Source organism: Leuciscus leuciscus (genome assembly GCF_965113295.1).
Source record: "Leuciscus leuciscus genome assembly, chromosome: 13".
Classification (NCBI taxonomy): Eukaryota; Metazoa; Chordata; class Actinopteri; order Cypriniformes; family Leuciscidae; genus Leuciscus; species Leuciscus leuciscus.
The window spans coordinates 8,867,825-8,879,519 of NC_138737.1; the positions used below are offsets into that span (position 1 = coordinate 8,867,825).

General features: G+C 39.1%; 1 protein-coding gene across 12 annotated transcripts in view; it reads left to right on the top strand.

The window, feature by feature from the left end:
• Positions 1-11,695, top strand: part of cacna1ea (calcium channel, voltage-dependent, R type, alpha 1E subunit a) — a 160,053-nt gene that overhangs the window by 146,116 nt on the left and 2,242 nt on the right. For 5 of the 12 annotated variants that reach the window (XM_082188975.1, XM_082188982.1, XM_082188984.1 and 2 more), the window contains 12 exons: positions 48-222; positions 1,142-1,269; positions 3,805-3,901; positions 4,930-5,035; positions 5,151-5,258; positions 5,458-5,558; positions 5,813-5,919; positions 6,379-6,502; positions 8,102-8,230; positions 10,258-10,402; positions 10,602-10,777; positions 11,260-11,695. The exon at positions 11,260-11,695 is cut by the window's right edge and continues 2,242 nt beyond it. In XM_082188975.1, coding sequence (XP_082045101.1) covers positions 48-222; positions 1,142-1,269; positions 3,805-3,901; positions 4,930-5,035; positions 5,151-5,258; positions 5,458-5,558; positions 5,813-5,919; positions 6,379-6,502; positions 8,102-8,230; positions 10,258-10,402; positions 10,602-10,777; positions 11,260-11,695 — 1,832 coding nt within the window. Of the gene's footprint in view, positions 1-47; positions 223-1,141; positions 1,270-2,423; positions 2,521-3,804; positions 3,902-4,929; positions 5,036-5,150; positions 5,259-5,457; positions 5,559-5,812; positions 5,920-6,378; positions 6,503-8,101; positions 8,231-10,257; positions 10,403-10,601; positions 10,778-11,259 lie in introns of all 12 variants that reach the window. The other 7 variants (XM_082188979.1, XM_082188983.1, XM_082188976.1 and 4 more) reach the window with 4 other exon arrangements.

Consider the following 11,695-nt stretch of genomic DNA (forward strand, 5'->3'; position numbering starts at 1 on the left):
AAATGTGTCTTAATTTATGATATACGTATATGTGTGTATGTGTTTAGGAGTGCAACAGGTGAGTCATGGCAGGAAATCATGTTATCGTGTTTAGGAGAAAAGGAGTGTGAAATAGACAACTCAATTCCTCTCAACAACTCAACAAAGGGGATGAAAAAAGAATGTGGTACCGACTTTGCATACTTCTACTTTGTATCCTTCATCTTCTTCAGTTCTTTTTTGGTGAGAAGCTATACAGTTTAATGACACAAATACACATCATTACAAACCTTTACACTTAAAACCCACAAAATTAAGGCCTTTTCACACCAAATCCAATTTTTGGGGATAATAAACATTTATTTGGACATAAAATATATACTGCAAGATTTTAAAATGAAACAAATGATCTGAAAAAGTAAAAAATAAATAAATAATAAAATGAAGGAAAACATTAATCTCCGCCAATGCTTAACACTCTTAAGACCACCGTTCATACCAAGAACGATAACTATATAGATAACCATAATGAAAACTGTAAAAGCGTCCACACAAAGAACACAGTGCACACTGCATGTGTACATCTGCACATCTGCCCCTTTAAATGCTTGAGCTCTTTAAAGGAACCGTATGTAAGAAATGGATTTCAATTAATCATAAAATGGCCCTGATATGTCACTAGACATTAAGAAATCATGTCCATTTCAAATACTTATATCACTGACAACAGTAGTCCGGCCAGGATATTGTCATTTAAAAGTGAAGTTGCAGCCCTCAACTGATGTTGATGTTGTCATGTTGTGTTTTGGCCTGATGCTCCACCCTCCACCTATCTACTAATCATGAAGTCAGTAGTGTTTCGGCATCCGGGTTGCCAGCTCTGCTCTAGTTACCACAGTTGCAGCTACAAAGTCAGAAAGAAAACGTGCTGTGTAGGACTCGTCACTTGCCATTGGAAGCTCCTTGTAGCAGACTACGTTCCTGCTGGATCCTGCAGCCTAACTGGCAACCTCGAGGCAGGGGGAGGGGGAGGGGATACACCGCTCTACAGTAATTTGAAAGTGATTGCAGTACCAGTTTTGGCCACAATCTTACATACGGTTCCTTTAAAGCGGAATGCGGAATGAATTCTGAAAATCTATGCAATCTATCTTTCTTTCAGATGCTAAATCTGTTTGTGGCTGTGATCATGGATAATTTTGAGTACCTGACACGTGACTCGTCCATTCTCGGTCCTCACCACCTGGATGAGTTTATACGGATCTGGGGAGAGTATGACCGCGCAGCATGGTGAGACATGCAGCTCTCCACTCCCAAAAATTTGATGATAGACTGAATTTTTTCTTATTTTGCAAAAAATATTATATTTATTATATATATATATATATATAAAATTGTATTATATATAAACTAATACAGATGTTTGTTAACAGTTGGATGTTATACAAGTATGCTGCATGAATGTAATTTGTAAAATGAACTGTATAATTTTGTTTTGAAATTGTCAGTAATGCTTTTGTGTCTCTTTTCACACAAATTGAAAAACACTGTAGGATGATTTAATGGGGTCATATCATGGAAAATCAAATTTCTTTGTTATTTTAATATAAGAGTTCAGTATAAGAAAACAATTTGTTTGCAGAACTGGCATTTACTGGCACAAAGCTGCAGAAATTGGTCGTTTCTGTGCATTTGCTTTACAGCAGCAAAGAATGGCATGTTTTATTCTAAGGGCCCTATCATACACCCAGTGCAATGCAGCGCCATGCGTGACGCAAGTGTGAGCCTGACCCAGTTATCTTTTTCACGTCCTTCACCATGTTGTTTAAATAGCGCCCATTTGTGCCTCCATGGGCGTGCTGGTCTGAAAACGAGGTGTGTTCAGGTGCATTGATGGTGCGTTGCTATTTTGAGGCAACTGAAATAGACTGCGCCATTGACCAACTGAAACCTAGTCTAAAGTCAATGGTGCAGTATTTTTTTTTGTTATTTAAAGAGTGCGTTAGTAATGTGCGTCTATAGGTGGATCCACAATGGGACCCACTGTAAATAGCAACCCGCCATGGCGCGAGCGCAACTGGCTTTTAAAGGGAATGGGAAATTACACTCTGATTGGTTTTTTTCACGTTACGCCCAAAACAGGCCGTTTTAGACCATGCGCCTTGCGTGCCAACCATTTCTCCCCTCATTAAACTAGCAAAAGTGGATTCGGACTAAGTGCACTTGCGCCGTGCGCTTTACACCATGTGCTTAGATCGTTAAAATAGGGCCCAATGGTTCAGAGAGATGGCTTAAAACGGTCATGAATTATGATGGATTTTGGTGAAAAAAATCACTTATGTATGATATGACCCTTTTAAAGTATATTCCATGAAAAATTACCACTCCTTCATTTAACTTGACATTGTCTATTTACCATTAACGGACAGTATTTCCTTCTCCAGTGGAAAACTACACTATAAGGAGATGTACAAAGTAGTACGCTCAATATCACCTCCTCTGGGCTTTGGAAAGAATTGTCCCTACAGGGTGGCATGCAAGGTTTGGCTCACCCACGAAAAAACTACCCCTCTGCCTCTCTCTCTCCTCCTCTTCTTTTATCATTCCCTACTACTTCACTAGCTACCACCCCTTACTCCCCTCTCGTTCCTGTGATTTACTCCAGTGCTACTTTCCACCGGGTCAAAGACTGGCAGAGACAAGAGCTCAGTGCACAGAGAGACAGCTCATCCCTTTGGCCCGCATCCCGCTCCTGAAGTGTGAATAACTGCTGCAGTTAATGACACTGAGAGCCATCCATCAGTGAACTCCATTAGATAATATCTAACACTGCCAACGGATGTCAGTGGGATTCAGTCTCTCTGTGTATGAATTGGATTTGGGGCTTTTAGTGAATAGCTTTTAGTATTCCATAAATGTGGGTTTAAGGTAAGAGGAGGGCAGACTCCTCGTGTTCACCATTGTCTCACCTGTTTGTAAATCAAGAGAAGATTATGCCCCTGACCTACCACGGTGTCAAAAAATTACTTTATATTTCTAAGGGATATATTTGCTACTTGTCAGTTTTTACTTTATGAGGGCATCTTTTTTTTTGGTCAGGGGCTGATTACCCCTGGTTGGGTTGCCCGGACGAGAGTCTATTAAAGACCCAAAATATCCTATGACCACTGGTTCATCACTGAGGATGTGTCCAAGTAGCATCGGAAGATGTATATCTAAACTAAAACAACTACATTTTTATATTTTATTGTATGATTTATTTATTTATCTCATTCAAATAAAATCTAAATAATTAACTAGATAATTTAAAGTTCACAAAATACATCTGATGTTAAAAATTAAACTTCAGGAATTCATGATAGGGAAAAAATAATTTTGTTGGCATTTTTATCCAAAGTCCCTGCTAATTTCTGACCCTAAGCAAATTTACCCCTGTGGGTTTATGTATTATAATAGCAGGGTTTCCTTTTCAATACACCCTGTCAAACCCTCGGATCCACCTGCTTGACTCTTCAGATCTTTGGCTGTTTTAATATTTTCTCTCCTATAGCCTCTTCTATGCCTGCATTGCATAGAAAAACCTCCACCTGGCCTCACCTCTGTGTTTAATCAGTTTCCCTTTTGACCGTTTTTCTTTTCTTAAGTATGAAACGCATTTAAATGACCTTCCCTTTCCTGTCTCTTCCTTCTTCCTCTATTTTTTCTGTTGTTTCCTTTTTTCCTCCACGCCAAACTTCCTCTCCTCCCTCGTTCCTTGGGAATGCCCAATTCTTCTTCCTCCTCCTCCTCTTCATCACATTGCCCCTGGTGACTACCCCCTCCCAGTGGCCGTATTCATTACACTGATATGTACGAGATGCTGACCTGCATGTCGCCACCGCTTGGTCTGGGCAAGAAATGCCCCTCCAAATTGGCGTATAAGGTAGTCTGCAGTATTACAATTTAAATGAAGTCTGCTTGTTTTCAAGAGGCTCAAGCTAAAGGATGTAATTACAGTGGCCTCAATTATTTATTTGTATTTATAAATACTTTATTTACTGAAAGTATTTGGACACTTAAGCCAAAGTATATGAATATCTTTACGTAAAAATATATTTTTGTATTATTTAAAAGGATATTGATGTGACAATTATTTGTGAGACACAAGTTAGTTACAAATAAGTTCTAGTATCATTTGTTTGCAGATAACTCTTGATTTCATGTTTTGTATCTAATGCAATGATATTTGTAGTGTTTTAGGGCCACTGAATGTCAAATAATTGCGATACATATAACTATATTATTATATTTCCTAGACTATCAGTGATGTTATTGTTTGTCATTGTCTTTTAATCATCCTGCCGTAAAGTCCCTGTACATCCACCAATGATACTTTATTTGAATATGTCACCTTAATGTCTTCAAAACACTGGCATAACCCTGACGCTTATTCCCATGTTAAAGACATATTGCAAAGGGCATATTCATAAAGTGTGATCCTTCAGACTTTTACAGTTTCTATGCATACATTTCTACTCTGTCTCTATCCAATAAATGTGTTTCAACTGTGTGCATGAATGCGTGGTGTTGTGACATCTTTGTGTTATTTGTAAAAGTTAAAGGATAATTCCGTGAGTTGTGAGTTGCACAGTTTTTAAAACGAACGTTAAGGGTTGTTTTAAGGACATGTTTGTGCATGCCCGTAGCCAGCCACTCTGAAGCAGTCAAAGGCGATTCTAAACGAGTCAAAAAGTCGAGACAGGACCCATCGTCAAAATTTCTGTGTCCACCACTCTAGTTCATCCAAAACAAACCAGAAAAGAGACTCAAAGTGCTAAATACCGGAATTATCCTTTAAACGACAACTAAACCTAGATGATTTTTTATTTTATTTTAAATGCGCACTAAATTTTTACTTTTGCAATTCTTGAATTTAATTTGTATTTTGTCCTGGTGGTGACTTGCTCTCAGCGGTTGGTTCTGATGAACATGCCTGTGGATGAGGACATGTCCGTCCATTTCACCTCCACACTTATGGCCCTGATACGCACCGCACTGGACATTAAAATCGCTCGAGGTTGGAATCACTGATCATTTACAGTTCCTTAAAAATCAAACTTACTCTGATTTATTATTATTTTTTGCACAATAATAATTGTTCAACTGTTTCTAATGGTTCAATTGTGTAACAGGAGGTGAGGACAGGGGTCAGATGGACGTTGAATTACAGAAGGAAATCAGTGTCATCTGGCCACACCTCTCCCAGAAATCTCTTGATTTTCTTGTACCCATTAACAAAGGTGAGAGATATGGCAGGTTTTTGTAATCTTAAAGCTTGAACACCATCTTATATTTTTTATCAGTATAATTCACCTTAGTTGTGAAAGTTCAGCTGGTTGTACTAGTTTGGCCACTAGAGGCACCCACTTACTCCCCTAAAAGTGTAATTTGCACCCTGCATTGAAATCTTTTCTACTATAAACAAAACTTTTTTTCCAGCCAGTGACATGACCATTGGGAAGATCTATGCAGCTATGATGATCATGGACTACTACAAGCAGAACAAAGCTAAGAAGCTCCGTCAACAGCTTGAAGAACAGGTAGAGATGTATTTTACCTCCTGCAACAAGAACTCGAGAGCTAAAGAACAGCCGACTCACAACTTTAGGCCAATTGAATCAGCTTATAAATGCAACATCTAACTGTATAGAATGGGGTTCTGAATAGACACAACAGAAAAAAAACTCATATTTCCGCTATACTTCCTGAAGCTGGAAAGATGTGCTGCTTTGTGGGGAACTAGGTCACTGTGTCACTGGAGAGATTGTGCTGACCATCTTATGTTGTCTTGCAGAAACATGCACCGATGTTCCAACGCATGGATGCATCCTCACTGCCACAGGACATTCTCTGCAGTGCCAAGGCTCTGCCGTTCCTGTCCCACAGTGCAGGATCTGCCCTGTAATTGTACATGTTGTGTGTGTGTGTGTGTGTGTGTGTGTGTGTGTGTGTGTGTGTGTGTGTGTGTGTGTGTACTTATATTGGCCCTGTATTTGTCTACACTGTTGTTATTTTAATATATTGTTATTGTTAACCATAATAACCCCGGTCTGCACCTCTTTCCATTAGTTCTTTTAATTCTTCTGTATATGGTGCAATATTTAAAAGCATTAGAGGTACAATTATTTATTTATTTTGTGATAAAGATTGACTTTTTTTTTTTTACATAACATACAATTAACCTAGCATGAAGGTCTTGATCTTTTTTTATTTTACAACGTGACATAAACTGTTGAACTGAATTGGCATTTTTAACTATTTACTCATTTCTGATCCCCCAAAACAAACCTTATTTGGTGACACATTTGTAGTGCATACCAACATGAGCATAATTGACAAGTTTATCTGTGGTTTATTCAGCACTAGAGGTGGGTTTGTGGCACTGAGTCCCATCTCCCCTCAAGATCTCTTCATGCAGCCCTTGGGCCAAGACAGCATGGAGGAGAGGGAGGAATACCAACACCACTATCACCTCCAGAGCATGGTAGGAGAAACTAAATCCTAAATACACAATGAAATGCATTTCATCTCAGACATATTGGCACAGTAAGCCTTGACTTGTCTTGCATTTTATTCATTGTTTTACATGTGCGTGAAATACCTGATAGCTGGTTTGTTTTGTGAAACATTCAAATTCACTATCTATTTAAAATTCTCAAACAGTATGTGAATTCAAGCTCATGCTAAATTTTTTATTTCATGACGGTTTATGAATAATTCAGGTTATAAAACAGTTACAAAAGATAATAGGGTCTGAATACCACACAGCCAAAGACACTGATCCATTTGTAAAAGTTTTAGGAATATAAAGGTGGAACAAAATATTCAGAATCTATTCTGAGATGTGATTGGCAAAGCACAGACTTTAATTGAGACTGTGTCTGAGACTGTGGGTAGTGTGTATGCTTATGTAGGCAACTAAAAAAAAAAAAACAGTGCAAGCAAAATAATTGACTCTGGGTTGTTAAATTGCTTATTCAAATGTCCATTGTCGGTTATGTGCTAAAAGTTTATTTTGTGAACTTGGACTAAAAGTCACAAAACTCCAACTTTCATATCTTTTTTAATGTTTTTTAAGATGTCTGGCAATGTCAGATTTTCAAAAGCGAGTAGATTCGTTTAAGCTATTATAAAAATTTTCACAGCAAGAGATATAATCAACACTGTCCAGATTTGATCAAAAGGCCACGATATGTAAATTACTTCATTAATTGAGTGGCTGCCACTCTAAAGCATATAGAAGTAATTTTCCCCAGCATAAGAAAAAAAATCATGCTTTGGTAAATCTTAATAATGAGATACATATTGGACTGACGTCTAATCTATCACAAAGTCATCTGCATGGACATCACCTCTCTGGTTCACAACCTTGCATGATACATCAACATTTCCTGACTCATTTTCTTTTCACATTTTGCAGCTTTATTGCCATCTCTTTATTATTTGCTTTCTGGCCTTCTAAAGGAAGAGATTTTAGAGAGTTGTTTTTTAAGGTTCAGAAGGGTGTATTGATGTGGTTTCTCAAGGTAAGACTGCTAGGTCAAGATAACATCCATCACTTATATAACCAGTGATCAGTTATACAGTCTTTCTGTGGTCTTATCTGTACTCTTATTTGCTTCCCCTCTTGGTAGCTTTTTCTTTGCCTCTCTTCCATGAACTGTGATATAATGCTAGATGTCTTAAGGGATTTTAAGTTGGTTTATGTTTGAAACTCTTTTGTGCTAGAGCGCTTGTGAGTACGCCCAATATGTGTGGCTTTTGCTTTGAAACTCTCTACACCCCCTATGAGTTGCTTATGCGTAATGGCTCTATGTCGTGCTTATGGTGCTTCACTCCTGCCACATTGCTTTTCCTCTACTCTATCTTTTTGAATATAAACTTATCTTTTCTTTAAATGAACACTTTGCTTCTAAAAGAGTGTAACATTAGCCAGGTTGTTACATTAAGATTATTACATTGTCCACTTCTGATGGTGAACAGAACGAATGGGCATTTGGTGCAATGCTAAGTATATCTTTTTTTTTAGTAAGGATTGAATGTCTCTTCCTCCTCCCCGTTTTTTCTCTCTCTAACTGCGTAGGTGCCAGAGCACAAAGAATTTAGCAGTGTGATGTGCCCCAGTAGCATGCAGGCTGATCCTCTGCAAGTGCCAGGGAGAGGCATCTCTATCCGAGCCTCTTCCATGCCTCGCCTGGAGGTAGAATCACAGGTACTACCTGTGTTAGCCTAGTCTGCACTGTGGTTAGCATCAGTTTTGGCGTTGGTCCCAAAGAGGGAATGGAAGAAATGGGTAGAAAGGTGTAGTTTGTGATTTGATGGGACTGTAATGGCTCATGCTGTTGGAAAGTCTAAAAATTCTGATTTGAGTGGTAACATGTTTATGTAGTCATGCCTCTGAAAATATTAATATGAAATCATAGTGTTTAAAATATGAGTTATGGTAAAATAATTCTAATTCTAATATTGTTATATTTAAATATATTTAAATGATTTATATAAATATATATAAGTAATATAAATGTTATGGGTATAATATTAAAGGTACAATATGTAAGAATTTTGCATTAAAATATCCCAAAATCTCAAGGCCAGTGTTATATATTTTGTTAAGTTGATTACTTACAATATCCCAAATGTTTCCAACTATTTTTAAATCGTGAGAAAATTGCGATTTTAACCAAGGAAACGGGGCGTTAGAGCAGGGGGGAGCTGGGAGTCGCCAGTCAATTGCGTCATATCCGCGTCACCCTCGGTTTCCGCTCGTACTGCGTGGAGTCCTGGAAAAATGCGGAAGTTGTAGTTGTAGCGTCTATCAAGCTACAAACTTTAGCTTGTTTCTTGCAGTCGTTATGGGACACAATTATTCTTTACCGATTGCAGCTGGTTCTGTCGACAAAGCATGCTTAATTTTATATTTTCCAAATGTAGCATTCGGTAATAGTTATGTTTATGTAAGGAAAGTATTATTGCTTTAGATTTGTGTTTAGTTTATTGACATTGTTTATCACGTATGGTGTTTATGGCCATGTAAATAAACATAGCATGTGTTATACATAAAGATTAATCAGTATTTTGGCAAATGATGTGGGCATGTTCGAATGTACTTTTACAACAATTGTTTAGAACATGTAAAACTGCGCAGCGTTATCACAACAATGAATTCAACAAATACAGTAACATCTATGAAGTATTAAACCTTACTTTTCTTGCGGTTAATTCATTTTAATGAAATAAAAGTGTGATGAGGTTTAAGAGTCAGGAAGGAAGAAGACGCGTCGTCGTGACTGGGACTCGTACTTTATTAAAATAAAGCAAAACAAACAAAAGCCGCGCACAACGCGCATTCACTGTGGCAACCGCGACGGCACAAAACAGTTCAAAAATGAGAGCTTGGATCCACCGGTTTTCTTCCTCTGCGTCCAATTTTCTCTCCAGTCTCTCTCTCGTTCCAGCGCGGCTTATAAGCGGTCTCTCCACGCCGATCACTGCAATAAGACACAGGTGCATTTGCACTTGACCTACTTGCTCGTCTCTTTTCTCTCCCATCACAGACCGCGCTGAACCACGCCCCCCTCGCCACAAAAAGCATGTCATTAAACGCAACATTTATAAAAATAGAACTTAGCCTCATCATCCATGAACATGATTTTTCGATTCCCGTCTGACTGATTTACATCCACGGTGGAGTTTAAAACGACAGTTCCCATCATTCCACGCTCCTTCACATCGTCATCAAGCTACGCCGTTGTTGTTGTTTGGAATGTAGCGCCCTCTAGCGGCAAAAATTCTTGCATATTGTACCTTTAATGTATAAAACAAAAAAATAAAAAGTGTTAATGTTATATATGCTTTAAATATGGTAAAATATTTTAGACGGTTGATTAAATGGTGTGCTAAAGGTCAACCTGGATAGAACTGGTGGTTTAATTTAGTGGGAACCAATGGTGTAACCAGCTACTAGAAACCAATCAATTTAACCAGCTTGACCAACCTGTTTTTTCCTGCAGGGAATGTTAGGAGGTGGTGGTTGCCTTTGTTAGAACTCAGTTCAGAAACTCATTTCATTTACATTGTTTAGTGTTATGTCACTATGCACGGTTTCAAAGAGAGAGAGTGTGTAAATCTTAAACCATAACATGACTTTGTGTTGTTTTTCGTGTCTGTGTTTGGCCGTTTGTTGATGCGTGTGTGCTCTTGGGGTTTGTATGTGTGTTTTTGTGTTTCGCACATGTACAGCAGGTATCTTCAGAGAGCAAACTAATGAAGCGTTCATTCTCCACGATTGGTGATCAGTGTGTGAATGGTGACTGGCAGGAAGAGTTCTCTCTGGAGAGGGTGAGCCCTGACCGACTGGAGAGACCCAGACAAAGAAGCTTCAGAGGTGAGTTTGCAGTAGGGCTGTCAGAAGCGTGGGTACTAAAATACCATGTCAATACTAAAATTAAAAAAACGTAATGATACAAGTCTTTCGATGATATCAGACTTGTGTACTCTGTGACGATTCCCAGGTCAAGGCCACATTTATATGTGTTTTGTGGCTGCACATGTCTCAACATATGCTTATGTTTGTGCATGTGCAGCTGTCAGATCAAACCTGCGGGAGCCAGTGGACAAGGAGAGAGGACGGTCTAAAGAGCGAAGACACCTGCTGTCTCCAGACGTGTCTCGATGTAACTCAGAGGAAAGGAGTCAGTCCCAGGAGAGACGCCACTCTCGGTCACCCAGTGAGGGCAGGAAGCACACAACCCTCAGACAGGTGAGGACACAAATACATGTGCACTTTTACCCAGCAGAATATTTAGTGTTTTCTAGGGTAAGCAAACATATTACTAATGCAAAGTCTGTGGTCGGTAAGTTTTTTTCTTTCCACAAAAAAATCACCAAATCAGCACATTGGAATGATTTCTGAAGGATCATGTGACACTGAAGACTAGAGTAATTGCTGCTGAAAATTCAGCCTTGGCATCACAGGAATACATTGTATTTTAAAATATATTAAAATAGAAAGCAGTTATTTTAAATTGTAATAATATTTCACAATTTTACTATTTTTACTGTATTTTTGCAGTCTTGGTGATCATAAGGTACTTCTTTCAAAAACATAAAAAAATCTTACAACCCCAAACTTTGAATGCCGGTGTACATTGAAGGACTTCTAATTATGCATTTATTTCCTCCCTTCATCACCTAATTTGTTTCTTTTTCTTTCTGTCTGTCTATTTACCTACAATCCTATAGGGAAATAGTTCAAGCAGCCCAATTCCCTCCACTTCTGATTCAGGGACGCCTCGAGGGCGTCGGCAACTCCCAAAGACACCTTCTCGTCCTCGGCCCCACATCTCCTACTCTCCTTTAGTGTGCCGTGCCAATCCCGAGCTGGGAGAGGCTCAGTCAAGGGCCAAGCCCGCAGAGGAAGAGGAGGAGCCAACAGGGACTGGTCCTGGCACCGCCATGGCCCACTCCACCCCTCACCGATACATTTCGGAGCCATACCTGACACTGCAGGAGGACGTTAACAGTCCGGACTCAACCGGTGTGGAGGAGACTCTCACTTTCGAGGCTGCCATAGCAACCAGCCTGGGCCGCTCCAACACCATCAGTTCTGCCCCACAACTACGTCACACCTGGCAGGTGCCTAATGGACATTTCCGTAAACGACTAGGACAAGCCACGC